This window comes from Lissotriton helveticus, chromosome 3_1, assembly GCF_964261635.1.
Source record: "Lissotriton helveticus chromosome 3_1, aLisHel1.1, whole genome shotgun sequence".
NCBI lineage: Eukaryota > Metazoa > Chordata > Amphibia > Caudata > Salamandridae > Lissotriton > Lissotriton helveticus.
In genome coordinates this window covers 801,545,234-801,561,298 of record NC_136061.1, presented here as the reverse complement: position 1 = coordinate 801,561,298, position 16,065 = coordinate 801,545,234, and the positions used below count along the sequence as shown (strand labels likewise).

Sequence of the window (16,065 nt, the reverse complement as noted above, 5' to 3'; positions counted from 1 at the left end):
TGCCCCAATAATTTGAGTGCCAGAAGACATGCGCACATCCAACCTAGAAATGCACTTTAGAGCCAGCGTTAGTGGGCAGATACCTTACTTTGCCTGTTTTTTTTTCTTTCAATTCTTTGTCCTGTGTGTTTAATTTGTGTGTTCAGATTACAGTAATTCAAAGCAAAGCCAGCTGTACCTTATATTTACTCCTTTCAGAATAATATTTTCCTGTAATGTGCATTAAGAATAAGAATTGGTATAGAAACACGTTTAAGTATACCTACAAAGCCGTTCTGTTAAAATTATACGCAGTGGTTATTTTTTTTATTTACAAATTTGATTGCAAACATTTGACCATCGCATATAGAAGACAGCGTGTTTTCTGTTTTTTCTTGTCCTTTATTGCGGTAAATTACTTTCATAAAAAATACCTTTTGAATCTGCTTGCAAAGGCCGGAACCTTTGCCTTTGTCAAACGTTTGCATAATTAATTCCCAAAGTGTGTCCTCTTTCTACTACAAATCGTAATTCATTTATTCACAACTTTTTCAGTGAACAAAAACACATTTTTAGTTATTGCTCCGCAATCGCAAGCTCTTGTTCTAGGTTGGAAAAATAGATAGCATCCTTTTCCTCGCACTCCACATATGTTCTGGCTTCCCATTAGGTATCGACATGTGGACATGTGGCCTGGCATTGGCCTACCCTCGTAACCCTAACTTCAGAAGTTAACGTTTCCCTTTCCTAAAGGTGGCACTCAAACTATTCTGAGCTTGCTTAGTAAGTAGTTTTATATGAAGCACACAAGTGAGCATTTGCCTTAAATCCTTGATGCCACACAGCGCATGCACCAGATGAGATGACTCTTCAGACATGATAAAGCTGCAAAGTCAATCAACTTGGCAGCTTCATAACTGTTAACATTTTGGGCCACCATTACTGCTGGAGCATGATTTGGCAATGTTAGCGTGATTCGATTCAACAGATAAAAAATTGCAGCTTTCAACAGGACGCTCAAAGAAATACCATTTGCTTACCTTACTACATGAAAATGTTAAATGGTGAAGTAGAAACAAATCATTTTACTTCCTGTCCTGGCCCAAGTCTCAAAAAGTGTGCAGTACAAGCACTTTTAGGCTAAGAATGAAAGAAATTGGCCATTTAGTGGCAAACTAAAAATCTTTGGAAAATGTCCTACACATTCCATAGCAAGCCGGAGTGTTTGAGGAAACGGACTCCTGAGAGTTTTCTTCTAAGGCCTCAGTACCACTTAGATAGTAAGCTAAGACTGTTTCATACAACCCAGAAATGTAAACAAAAAGTAAAGAGCTTGGGCCCATTAACGCTCCATTGAAATATCAGGTGAGTTTTAAAATGTATATTTTCTCTGTCGTTTCATAGTCTTTCGTCACTTCACATTTGATCTCACATTCCTTGCCCTTGTTCTTTGGGTCAGTACGAAAAGTTACTGTTGAAGTACATCCAGAACTGTCCTCATCATCCAGGCTTTCAATACAGTCCTCGTCAATGGGGAACATCCCATCAAACCACGACACGTCGGCATTGCTTGTACTGCATCCAGCCATAAAATATTTCAATTTAACAATCTCACCAGCCTTAGGATTACTGGTGAGGCACAGAATTTCTGAAGACTGTTCTTCCTCCTGAATTATTGATTCACATCCTGAAAAGTATGAATAGAAAAACGTTTAATGAACTTCATTTAAAATAGGAAATAATTAGCAGAGTACAATATTTAGTAAGTTTCTGACTGGCAATTGAGGCATAGTTGAACATATCACTCAGTTAAAAACATTAAATAATAATTGGCATGTGTTTCACTTTACCATTCAAACTTGTACATACTGCGGGGAACATACGATTCTCAGGGTACAAGTCGTTACTTTCCTGCCCGCGTTATTGATAAACTGAAACATCCACAATTTTAGCGTAGAAAGCAAGCCAACAATTTTAATTATTTTAGATATAAATACAGTATTGTATGTTCTAAAGACCCAGCTCCTTACTATCTCTGCCTAAAACTGGTGCTCACATCTCTTATGTCTCAACATTTGCCTCAACATTAGAAGACGGACGAGGAAAGACAGTGAGCACTTGTTTCACAATTAATTATTCATTTTTGTCCGTTTATAGAGGTAGTTGTATAAAGAAGTGGCGATAGCTGAATAAAAAGACAAATCCAGAAAACACAGTCATATACATATTAATGTAGATGCCAAGAAAGCACGCGCCTCTCTAGAGTGGTCTTATATACACCAGGTCATGTTATCTAGGATCTTCAGCTCTCTTTACGGGATTTGAGCAGTCTCTGGTAAATGACAAACTGCTATCCACCACTGCTGCAGAAGACATAATTTTTTCCAATTACCAAGTCGGAGTAGGTAAACTTGCAGGGAAACAGCATTTACAACGCTGTTTCCACAACGCAGTGCTATTACAATGTGGTTGTTACAACGACAGCATTGTTAGTACGCAATACCTTTACATCGCAAGTCATTACAACAACTTGCTGTAGGGGGCGCAAAGGTATTGGACATAAAATCCAACACCTTCCCTGCTGTTGCGCAAACTGGAGTAGGAATAGTAAATAATACTATTCCTAAGTCCAGCACGCCCCCTACAGCAAGTAGTTGTAATGACTTGCAATGTAAAGGTATTGTGTACCAACAATGCGGTTGTTGTAACGACCGCGTTGTAATAGCATGCAATGTATTCGCATGCGTTATAACATGCTATATTCAAACTTGCCCATTATCACCCATTGTATTTAAGTCTTTGCAGTCTTTAATGCAACAGCTGAGATCTCAGATACTGCATGATATTTAGAATGAAATGCAATCAAGATGAAATTATATAGATGAAATTAAATGTAGATTCTGAGAACGTGAAGTATTAATTGGGGTGCATACTAGTCTACCACAAGTAATAAGGTCACAAACCAGTTAATTCCAATAAAGGTTTCATTAATTTAAACCTGAAGTCAGCTCCTCCTTGCTGTGATACAGAGTAGACAGGGTCAGGGAGCGACCCCTAACCCTGCCTGCGGGCCAGGTCGCTCCCCAGGCTGCACAGCTCCACCTTTGTGCCCGTGCCCTCTCCCTCAACGCTCCTGCTGCTGCCGTGAGTTCGAGTCCCTCAGAGCCTGGTTGCTCCGGGGCTCTCGCCTGCGCCTGCTCTTTAACTGCTTTATTTCTGTTCTTACTCGTAATTGTTTTTTATTTCTGTTCTCATGGTATCCCTGCTGTATTTTTCGTTGTTGGCATTTTACCCTCCCCCCCACCCCCTGTTTTTCTTTCTGTGCCCAGTCGCTCTCGCCGCTGCCCCCTGCGGCCCCGCCCCATACCAGCTGATTCGCCACCCCGCTCCTGCCTCCCAGCTGCTCCTCCCTCCCTCCCCGCCTAAATGGTGGCAGTTGTGCGGCACAGAGAGCGACCCTGACCCTGCCTGCAGGCCAGGTCGCTCCCCACACCGCACAGCTCCACCTGTGTGCCCGTGCCCTCTCCCTCCACGCTCCCGCTGCTGCCGTGAGTTCGAGTCCCTCAGAGCCTGGTTGCTCCGGGGCTCTCGCCTGCACCGCTCTTTGACTGCTTTATTTCAGTTCTCACTCATAATTGTTTTTTATTTCTGTTCTCATTGGTATCCCTGCTGCATTTTTCATTGTTGGCATTTTACCCTCACCCCCAGCCCCCATTTTTCTTTCTGTGCCCAGTCGCTCCTGCGGCTGCCCCCTGCGGCCCCGCACCCTCACCAGCTGATTCGCCACCCCGCTCCTGCCTCCCAGCTGCTCCTCCCTCCCTCCCCGCCTCAAATGGCGGCAGCTGTGTGGCTGCGCCAAAGGCAAGTCCGTCTGCGTCCGTCCGCGCCTGGACCGCGTCCAGCGCCAGAACCCCTGGACCCCGAAACCGCCACAACACCAGACTGCACTACAAAACCAGCACCCACCATGCACTCAACCCAGGACGAGAACACACCTGCTACCGGGCCACCCCGAAGCGCACCCAAGGGCCCTTCACCTGCCGGAACTGCAGCTTCACCAGCATCTGGCCTGCCAAACCATCAACCAGAGAACCCAATCACCTCCGATGCATCCTCCTCAACACCCGCTCCGCTCGCAAGCACGCCATCGAACTCTGGGACCTCCTAGACTCCACCACCCCCGACGTCGACTTCCTGACGGAGACCTGGCTGAACACCACCTCGGCACCAGACATCGCCATAGCCATCCCAGAAGGCTACAAGAGCTCCCGCAGAGACCGCATCAACGGAGTGGGAGGGGGAATTGCCATCATCCACAAGAACACCCTCCGAGTCTCGACCAACACCGACGCCACCCTCACTACCGCCAAGCACATGCACTTCCAGTTCCACACCGATCCCAACACCACCCTCAGAGGTACACTCGTCTAAAGACCACCCGGACCCCGACCACAGTTCAGCGACACCATCGCCGACCTCATCAGCACCCACGCCCTCACCTCCACTACATCCTCCTCGGGGACCTGAACTACCACCTCGAGAACAACAACAACGCCAACTCCACCGCCCTGATCGCCAACCTCTCCAACCTCAGACTCAAACAGCTCATGGTAACACCCACCCACTCTGCTGGACACACACTGGACCCCATCTTCTCCACAAGTCCCCACGTCTTCTTCAACCACACCACTGAACCCCACTGGACCGACCACAGATGCGTCCACTTCACCTTCAGGAAACCCACCACACACCACCGCACCCAACAGATGCCACGCCGCTGCTGGGGCAAGGTCACCGAGGACCAACTGACCACTACCCTCGCCTTGGGACTACCCGCCAACCCCACCGACCCCGACACCGCCGCCATCAACTTCAAACAGTGGATCAACGACTGCGCCGACACCCTTGCCCCTCTCAGGACCCCCGCCACCAATCACACCAACAAGAAAGCCACATGGTTCACCGAAGACCTCCGGACCTCCAAGCGCACCTGTCGGAAGCTAGAGAAGAGCTGGCTCTGCGACCGAGCACCAGACAGCTACACAGCCCACAACAACGCCACCCGCAGACACCACCAACTCATCAGGACTGCCTTCAAGGACCGCCTTCAAGGACCGCCTAGACAGCAATGCACACAACAGCAAAGAGCTCTTCAACATCGTGAAAGAACTCTCCAACCCCAGCTCCAACACCAACGACATTCCCCCATCGCAAGACCTGTGCGACTCACTGGCCACCTTCTTTTACCGCAAGATCACCGACATCCACGACAGCTTCAACACTGCCACCCCCACATCCACCACTGAGACCACCACCCCCGCGACCACCACCCGCACCAGTCGCCTGACCCCCTGGTCCAACATCAGCGACAAAGACACCATCAAGATCATGAACTCCATCCACTCCGGATCCCCATCTGACCCATGCCCACACCACGTTTTCAACAAAGCCAGCACAGCCATCGCACCCCATCTCCGGAAAACAATCAACATCTCCTTCGAGATAGCAACCTTCCTGAAGAGCTGGAAGCACGCAGAGATCAACGCCCTACTGAAGAAATCCAAGGCGGACCCCAAGGACCTCAAGAACTTCCAGCCCATCTCCCTGCTCTCTTTCCAGGCAAAAGTCACGGAGAAGATCGTCAACAGACAGCTGACCAGCTACCTCGAAGACAACAACATCCTGGACCCATCCCAGTCTGGCTTCCGCAGCAACCACAGCACAGAGACCGCCCTCATCGCCGCCACTGACGACATCAGGAACCTTATGGACAAAGGAGAAACAGCCGTCCTTCTGGACCTGTCAGCCGTTTTCGACACGGTCTGTCACCGCACCCTAACAGCAGGCCTCCACAATGCCGGAATCCAAGAGAAGGCCCTGGCCTGGACCACATCCTTCCTCTCCGGCAGAAACCAGAGCTTCTGTCTCCCACCCTTCCGCTCCAAAACCACAGAGATCATCTGCGGCGTTCCACAGGGATCATCCCCCAGCCCGACGCTGTTCAATATCTACATGGCACCACTCGCCCACGTCGCCCGACAACACAGCCTCAACATCATCTCCTATGCCGACGACACCCAGCTGATCATCTCCCTCACCGAAGACCACCACACCGCCAAAGCCAACCTCCACAGAGGAATGAAGGCCGTCGCTGAATGGATGAAGGACAGCAGGTTGAAGCTGAATTCAGACAAGACTGAGGTCCTCATCCTCAGCTCCACCCCCTCAGCCTGGGACGACTCCTGGTGGCCAAAATCGCTAGGAACAGCCCCAGAACCCACCGTCCACGCACGCAACCTGGGGGTCATCCTCAACTCCGCCCTCTCCATGACCAAGCAGGTCAACGCCGTCTCCGCCTCCTGCTTCAACACCCTCAGAATGCTCCGCAGGATCTTCAAGTGGATCCCCTCCGACACGAGAAAAACCGTCACCCAGGCCTTCGTCACCAGCAGACTGGACTACGGGAACGCCCTCTACGCAGAAACAACAACCAAGCTCCTGAGACGACTGCAACGCATCCAGAACGCCTCGGCACGACTGGTCCTCGACGTCCCCTGACGCAGCCACATCACACCCCACCTGAGAGACCTGCATTGGCTCCCCATAAACAAGAGGATCACCTTCAAACTCCTTATCCACGCACACAAAGTCTTACACAACGCCGGACCAGCATACCTCAACGGTCGACTCAGCTTCTACAACCCCACCGGCAGCCTCCGTTCAGCCAACCTCGCCCTCGCCACAGTCCCACTCATCAGGAAAACCACAGCCGGCGGCGTATCCTTCTCCTACCTCGCTGCCAAGACCTGGAACACCCTCCCCACCCACCTACGGCAGACCCAGGACCTGCTGGCCTTCAGAAGACTTCTCAAGACCTGGCTTTTTGATCAGTAGCTGCCTCCCTCCCCCCCCCCCCCAGAGCCTTGAGACCCTCACGGGTATGTAGCGCGCTCTACAAATGTTTGATTGATTGATTGATTGAACTTAAGAAAATGTGTAAAGTATTTAGAAGTACCAAAACAGTAAAAAAAAAACACAACACCATGAAAATAGAGAATACTTTCATGACCAAATGGCACCAAAAATGACACAAATCCAAAAGGGGAAACCAGAAATATGAATTTTTAAAGTTTTAAATAAAACTGGCACCAAAAAGCGTTAAGCGCCGAACACAGACATCTGGTTGTGTTTAATCAGGACTCAGGACAAAATAACACCAAAATGACAAGTTAAAAATGAATATCTTTGGTTTCTCATGTTGATTTTTAACAGAAAAAGCACAGAAAAAAAGTAAAACACCAATTAGTAATCATTGTTTACCAGGACCTAGGAGTGATTTTAGACCAACCAAACTAGAGTTTGGGTTAGCTACAACGAGCAGGTTTGTTCCAGTCACATATTTTACCCTAGGACGTAGTGCCTGATTTAGATCTTGGTAGAGTGCTTCTCCGTCACATCCGTGACAGATATCCCGATCCGATCTTAGGAAACGGTATATCCGTCACCGTTAGGACAGAGTAACTTGTCTGCCAAGATCTAAATCAGGCCCTTAGTCTAAAAAATTGAAGGTAAAGTCCTTCAGTAGGTCAAGACAGAAGACTGTATCTGAGGAAGTCTGCTTTAAGCCGGATAGCCAATTAACACGTCGTTGGGTTTGTGAGAAAAATTCAGGGCAGAAAAAGTTGAAATTTTGCAACCAGAGACGTCTGCTCATTGGCGAATACTTTTTGTGCCTTTGCCCAGTCAAGATTTCTATGTTCGGACTTCCTCCCTTTTTCAGAGCTCAGACTCTTCCAGCGAGGCAAGGCTGCAAGCTGTATCCAATGATGAGTTCAACAAGGACAGATTCCTCCTGATGTGGACCCGCTGAAACGAATGTGCTGCTGCAGAGAAGCTCCAAGTGGAGAAATCCTTCTTTTCACCCCAGTGAAATTGTGCCTTGGCAGAATCCACTTGGATGGATGGTACTGGTCCTCCTGAAGCTAAAAGTCAGATTTTTTTGTAAATCCACAGCTTTTCAAAGACTGTAGGAGAAGTTCAGTTAGAAACAGCCAAAGGTTCCAGGTCCTTAGGGACAGCACTTAGGGGTCATGCCTCACTCCAGCAGAGGCCACCAGAGAGTTCTGTCTTGATTCAGTTGCAACTAGTCAGATGGGCACTTCAGGAAAAAGGCCTCCTCTTGCCGCTTGTGTCCCTCTGCCAACAGAGTAGGTCCACCAAATGACCCTTGTACCCAGTACAAAGCAGTGGACTCTAAGTGGCAAGTGTCCAGCCCTTCAGGTCTCCTCACAGGACTAAAACAGCAGTTGCAGTCCTTCTGTTCTTCCACAGTTCCAGAAAGTGTTCTGATGAGTGTGCGTTGGGGTGATATTTATGATTGGCATTAGCTAGTTGATGGGGATGACTCTTGCTTCCCCCTAACCAATTAGATAAAAGTTCCCAGGGGCAACAACCCCCACTTTTTCAGCAGTTTCCATTTACCTTAAAGGCAGACAATACCACAGTGCACCTTATGCCTGAAGTCCAAAATGAGGGAACCCTTTCTGTCTGTCACAGAGCCAGGGTGTCTGCCTAGAGGTGTGTAGTAGTGGTAGATTGTGCACTCCTTTTAAATAGATTATATAAAAAAATTGTCCAACCAAACTAATCTGCGTGCTATGTTTGATCAATGCCTGCCTAGCACGTGTAACTAATGTGAAAGAGGCCAACTTCCTGATGGCAACTTGGACTCAAACATGCACAGCGTGGTGGGTTATTACAACAATTGTACTGAGTTTCCAACCCTAGAGGTGTGCCCAGGGAAATGAGTAGACCCCTCCTTTGTGATCACCGATAACTGGTTCTGATGTGGCTCCCCTCCCACTGGGATTGGAGCCAGCCTGAGGTAACAAAGGTTTGCCTTCTCCAAGTCTCACTTTCTATTTACGTGTAACAGCAGAGATCATTTTCAAATTAATGAAGTTCCTGGCTCCATGCTAACTGGTCTTTGAAGGGTACAAAAAATACTTCTGCACACTCAGACCATTGTTTCTGCTCTGGCAGCAATTTTTACAGCTGTAGGACTTGGCCTTTCTGGCTAAAATTCCCTAAACTTTTTGCTTTCCCCCTAGACCTGCGTTTTCCTGACATAGAGATGCCAATTTAGATGCTTTGGGTACTTTGCCACTGCTGTATCAAAGTGTCAAAGTACAAGGTTTCCCAATGTAAAATGTAATGGTGGTTGGTTGGCCATGATTGGTATGTTTGCCTTACTAGTAAAAGTCCCTAGTGATGTGCACTGTGTGTGCAAGGGCTAGTAATGTAAGGGCACGCAGAGAAGGAAACTCAGGCCTTCAGTGTAGGGCCTGCATGCAGAATGCTAAGTTAGCATGTTGTCCTGACAAGTGTAAACAATTGTCAGGCCTGACTTTCCCTTTTACATACACAATGGGCACCTTTGTGGTACGTCCCAGGTAACCCCTGGGCAGGGTGCAGTGTAGGTAAAAGGCAGAATATATACTGAGGTGTGTGCTATGTTCTGACAGTGAAAAACTCTCCATTTCGTTTTTCACGGCTGAAAGACCATCCTGCCCATAGGACAGTATGCGGGAGACTGGGTGTTGAGTTTGTTAGCCTAGTTTCCTGTCAGTATATAATGGAGAGGGGAAGTTTAGTATGTATGAACTCACAGTGTCATAACACATCTTTCTGTGAAGGTGGTTTTGTCACTGTGTGTTCAGTTCAGTTCAAAGACTTTATTCGGTTATAATTCATGAATAACCATAAAAGTACAACAGTAAACAATACATCATCGTGGCTGATAATGTTAAAAAGAAACAATTTACACGATAACAACATATGCCAGAAATTTCATATAATCATTTTCTTGCATAAATAGAAAATACTTTTAAAAAAAGCCGCAACAGAGGACAATGAGAAGATGTCCTCCAAGAGTTGTATAGCAAGAAAAGCAGAGTGACACTGTCTCAAGTTCATACATTTTAAAATAGGCATGATCCATCTTTTCCTGGATATAACATAGAATTTACAAAAAAAGAGAATATGTATATCTGATTGTACAGAAATGTTATCACATGGACATTTACACATTTCCCTGGACCAATCATTTACAGCAGGAAAGATCATCAGTCTGAACAAAATACCAAATCTAAATCTAATCAACAAAAACCTTCCTTGTTCTTTCATTTGTAGATTTAGGTAAGGCTGGATTATCCTTGATTTGGCTATCATTAGATGGGCAGTTACAGTCTTTTTAGACGATTCAGTTTTTTCTCTTTGATTCTCTAAAAAGTTTAAGCTTAGGTGTTTCAATACTTTCCTAGAGATATCTAACATTGAAAGCGGATCACTGAAAAATTCAGGGTGCTTAATATTAACACAGAACGTCTTAATATAGCACAACCATTTTATCTTTTTGCACCCATCTAATTTCAATACATCCCCCAAAATGACGCGATTTAGGTGGCACTTCTCATTTGTCCAAACACGGTGCCATAGAAGAATCGGTTGTACTTTAAGTAGATCCTCCAGATGAGGGATACCCAATTCTAAATGGCAGGTGTAACTAGAGATACTCTTGGGGAGAGCTAAAAGATATCGTAAGAAAACATTTTCAGTGATTTGTAAGCTGCTAACGTTTGAATCACCCCATATTCCTGCCCCATATAAAGCTACCGAGACACAGCTTGCTCTATAAATATATAAGAGCTCTTTAACTGGCTTTTTGCCCATCTTCTTGCTAAAAGACCTAAGGGCCCTTATAGATTTAGAAAATAATAAATTTCTGGCTTGGATCGCTGTAATCCATTTACCCGATTGGTCAAACATAACCCCAAGGTAAACAAAGGTTGGGGTATGTTGTAAGGGGGTTGACTCTATGAACATAGTTTTTTTCTTGTAAGTTGTGTGAGCACCACAGTTCATAGCAAAAGTCTTAGTACAGTTTATTTGTAGATCAAGTTTAGCCATGAATGAACTAAAAGAAGAAATCATGTAAATGTAAATGTATACTTGTAAAGCGCACTGTTACTCCATCTCGGAGTGTCCTGGCGCTGTATACCGCTGGGGAACCCGTCCTGGATTTCCCTGTGAGATGGTCCCTCCTGGGCACCCACCCCCAAGGTGAAGCCAGGCATCCCCGGCGCTGATAGGGCCGTTGTGGAGATTAAGCAAGCTATTGCCCAGAGTTGCAGAGTGGGACCCATGGTTAGCTTAGGCACCTAGGCGAGAATTATCGAGTCCGCGGACATTGACCCAAGACCCTGCAGCGACGGGAATTGAACCCTGGTCCCGGGCCGACCTCTGCTTCAGGGTCTGCCTCTTCTAACCAGTGAGCCACACTTCTCCACTGCAGTCTGCATGGCTATGGGAGTTCGTGCCATAAGAACGGCATCATCTGCGTAAATGAGAGCAGGTATGCGGCGGGCTGTGGCAATGGGCATATCATTACAGTCCTGTAGTAATGTGGCCTCCAAGTTATTTATGTAAATAGAGAATACAAATGGGGCAAGGACGCACCCTTGCCTCACACCCCTCGCAACACTAAACTTTCTTGTACACTCCCCATTTTTTCCGTATCTGAACATTGCACTGGCCCCATTATACAGCTCCCTCAAAAAATTAATAATGTTTACATCCACTCTTAATTTGATTAAAATATCCCATAGTTTCTCGTGATTTACAAAATCAAAGGCAGATGTCAAATCTAAAAAAGTTAAAAACAGTCTTCCACCCTTTGCCCTGGTATATTTTTCGATCAAAATTGATAAATTTAGTGCCTGCTCGGTAGTGCCGACCCCTTCACGGAAACCATATTGAAGATCACTAATAATATGATGTTCCTCTGCCCAAAGATGTAATCTATCTAGTAGGACTCTGCCAATTATTTTTATTGTAGAGTCGAGCAGAGATATGGGCCGATAGCAAGCACAGTTCGCTCTGTCTCCCTTTTTAAAAATCAGGACAATAATCGACGTGTACCAAGTTCCCAGCAAGCCTGTGGAACATGCAGCATTAAAAGTTCTGGTGAGCAGAGGTCCCCAAAGCAGGGTATTCCTCTTGAAGATATCCACAGGAACACCATCGGGGCCTGGTGCCTTGCCTCCTAGACTTAAATTAATAACCTTAGTTGCTTCCTCCAAGGAGAAGTTGAGGTCCAACCCATTTGTACCCTTCCCCTTACACATCGGCTCGCATAATGGATCATTTACAGTTACAACTGGGGAATAAAGTGCTACAAAGTGCTTGACCCATTCATCCTCAGTTGACGGCTATCTCCAGACGAGCCTTTGTGTTATCCTTAAAAAAGGGAGTATTCACTGCCCTCCAAAAGGCCGTCATATCCTTGGTTTCTGAGGCATCCATAATGGCTGTCCAGGCTTCCTTTCTCAACAGCCATTTCTGATCTTTCTGTGCCTTTTTGTACTCCTTACGTAAAAACCTTATCAAGGACGTATTTCTGGTTTGCATATGTAAGGCCAATTTTAATTGTTTGTGTACTTTACTACATGCTGAGGAGAACCAGCCTCTAGGTTTCCTTTGGGTGTTCTTATCCTTAACGTTTACCCAGAGACCTTGTTTAATACTGGAAATAATTTCGCTGAAATTACTTATAATATCAGCGTCAGCGGATTCCTGGTCCAAGCAAACAGAAAAATTGGCACTGCATAAGTTAATTAGATTACCAAGGAAATCTTCAGGAACCACCCTGGTCCATTTCAAGGCATACCCATTTTGCCTAGTAATTTTTAGGTTTTTAGAGAAAGCCTCAACTCTGTTATGCACTATTAAATGTGGGTCCATTATTTCAATCCTTATGGGAAAATGGTCACTTAAAGCAGATTTTGAAACATTGTAACTTAAGATGCTCTGCCCATAACTTGAGGAAATAAGAATGAAATCAATTATAGACAGTGAACCTCTCCCATTAAAGGTTGGGGTAAAAAGGGTCGCAGTATGACATAGTTCATTTGAAAACCCTAGATCATGATTAAACATGAATCTCGTTTAGAGCGTTCCCTGTTGTTGAATGTTCAAAGTGTGTAGGGGTGGTGTCCCTATCAGTTGTTAACCCACAATTTCCGGATCCCGATCTTTTACACAGGGAGCAATTAAAATCACCACCCCATATAACGATGAACCGTTTATGGGAACTGTTGTTAATGCTGTAGAGTATCTTATTAAGGGTTTTAAGCACCACTAATGTATCTGCTGCCGGAATGTTATTATAAAAATTAATTATTAATGTACAAGCTGAATTGTCGAAGTGAATCCCAACAATATGATAAAAACAATTATAGAGAAACAGCTCCATTTTTTTACAGATAAGGCAATTGGAAATATACATACATAAACCCCCTTGAGCTCGGCCATGTACAGATGCTATGGCAGGGATAGATATAGTCATAAAACCGCATATGTGGTATTCTTTTTCTGCCCAAGTTTCTTGTAGGCATATAACATCACATTCATCAATAAAATGTTTCCAATCAGGGTTGTCTAATTTTGCTTTAAGGCCAGCAATGTTCCAAAAAGTGATAGACCATTGCTTACAAGACCTTTTATTCGACTGAGGATTACCACACACCCTGCTGTCTGTCAGAATTTCAGTTTCTCCCCCCTCCACTTTATCATCATCAATGATAGTCTCATATAAATTGTATGATAGATCAGGGTCAAATGATATCCCACCAGTAATTTCTCTGCCTAGATCGATACATTTTACACCCCTTTCCTCATTTAATATCACTTTTGTTTCCAAAACATCCCCCTGAGTAGTTTCATGAGGAATCCCCGGTACAGACATACCCTTCTCCACCAAAAAAAGAGATTTTGACGTGTATTCACGAACAAATCTCTCTTTAGGGGTAATTGGGTTCAGTCATTCGTTTGCGTCCATACCAGTTAAAGGATGAAACATGTTATGTAAGGGAATGTTCCAATATTCCTTTGGGTCTGTGGGAAGATAGTTGTTATCAATTGGAATTGGGTACCTGTTTGCATAGTTGGGCGGGAAAAAAGGGATAACATTTCTATTTTGATAAGTAGGGATAACAAAGTTCGAAGTTTGTTTAGAGCGATAAGGGACGTCAAAACCGTGCCAACTTGGAGGTTTATACGGGGGCAACATCATAGTTTCTGGGTAAAAGTAGGTCAAGTTTCGGGATGATACTCCTCCATCACTTCTACCCGGAAACCAGTCACTAATATATGTGACCACTCTATGGTCCCTAAAATTTACTATGATCAAATCGCCTTCTATATCTTTTGGGCGTAAACCCACCCAATAACACCTTCTCACTGAGACAATATCTCCATTCAGGTGTAATGGTAACGGTCTGTTTGTACGCAGCCAGTGGATAACTTTATTTTTCAAGCTAATGCTTGATTCTACATTTCCCTCTGGTACGACTGGGACACCTGTTAAGATGATGACAAAATTAGATGAATCCGTGGGCAGGTCTACTATATTTCTGAAGTTAGGTTTTTCTCTGGCCATATAAGTTGCCTTAGTGGGAGGTAAACTGCTGGTGTGAACAGGTTTTTGTACCCCTGATTGAATCTTTTCTCTGCTTGTAACTTGTGTGGCTGTAGTGTCTATTGTGCCTACTGATTTGATGGGATTTATATCAGCAGGCATATTATTAGGTCTAAGAGTAGCTGTGTGTTGCCTACGTTGGTTATTGGCAAGTTGTTTAGTTATGGGTCGGGTTTCAGTTGGAATAGTTGGAATAATTAAATTGGAGTTTTCTGACGGCATAAACTCCGACAGAAGAAGATCCATTTTGTCACCCAGCCTTTTAAGCCTCTCGGTAAGTGGAAGAATGAGAGCCTTTAAAAGACTTTCAATTACCTCCAAGAGCCCTTCATTAGAAAAAGATTTGCAATCTGAAGTAGATTGCCCTGTTTTATCCTCCTTCCCCACTACATTTGGTGAATTATCTTTAGGTTCCGCTACTTGCGGAGCCTTCCATAGATTTCCAGCCCCGTTTTTTACCCCGCCTTTCCTCCTTCTTTTCCTTACTGGGGAGCGTGCTGCTCCTCTATTCCCCTTACTTGACAGTGGGTTGAGAGTCCAGCAACATGACTGCCTCGGTTTGAGTCTTTGGCACTGGAGAGGAAATGTTACTAATAGAGTGAGGGGCCGAGTATAAAGATAGAGGGGTATTTAGGTCTATAAGATTGTTGGATGCGACTGTGGACTCACTACTATTACAGTCTACGATTACTTCCATACCTTCTAATACTGGCGGAATATCTTGAAAAATTAATGGGATGTTTTCTGTGTTAAACAATTCCGCATCTGAATCGGAGTACGTAGTGTTATGTGGTAATATGCTCATAGCGGCCTTCTCGGGATTGAGGGGTACCTGTTTCTTGAGAAACTCAATAGAGAGACGGCCCGCCTCTCTGCTAAAGCTATCTCCCTATCAATATCTCTTGTGGCTCTAGCAAAGTATTTATCGAGTGGGCCGAGTATGGATACACCTACACTGTTAGGGAGGGAATTTAAAACAGGAATAGACATCCTTAGTTAAAAATGGAATAATTAGTGGTAAAATAAAATCCAAACAATGAGGGAGTAATACAAGTAGGAGCCAGGTTAAACGTACTAACAATCAGTTAATATTAATTTATCATGGCTTACTATCATATAAGTCAAGATAAAAAGGGCTACAGACCGGGGCTAATACAGTGGTAGTCAGAGGGATGGCCCAGCCCAGCCACCTTCGGCCACTGACAGCCACAGACGGTCCCGCCCTTGTCCCGGGCTTCTCCCGGGACGCTCCCGCGCAGCGGTGTTCTAATCCAGTTTTATATGGTGGAGGAGGTTCAGGGGGGCGTGGCAAGCAGCAGGGAGAGTGGACCAGGTGTAGCAATCAGGTCACGCAGGGACTCCTGGGATTTGGAGTCCCTGCTACACGGACTTGCCCCGCTGCAGGGCAAGTCCTCGCCCCTCACGCTTGATGCACAATGACCGGTTACTCCTCCTTCTCTCGCCGCGATGCCGCGAAGCGGGACCCGCGAAGCGGGTCCGGCGAGCGGTAAAACGGAACCCTGGATGAAGCGATGAACTGGTGTACTCCT

The 16,065-nt window shown here is 45.6% G+C and overlaps 1 protein-coding gene across 2 annotated transcripts in view; it reads right to left on the bottom strand.

Moving 5' to 3' along the window:
- Positions 1 to 360: 360 nt before the first annotated feature.
- The window catches only part of LOC144822968 (uncharacterized), a 567,214-nt gene continuing 551,509 nt past the window's right edge, over positions 361 to 16,065 (bottom strand). For both annotated transcript variants that reach the window (XM_078681053.1, XM_078681055.1), the window contains exon 12: positions 361 to 1,666. In XM_078681053.1, coding sequence (XP_078537179.1) covers positions 1,341 to 1,666 — 326 coding nt within the window. In that variant the 3' untranslated portion in view covers positions 361 to 1,340. The remainder of the gene's footprint in view (positions 1,667 to 16,065) is intronic.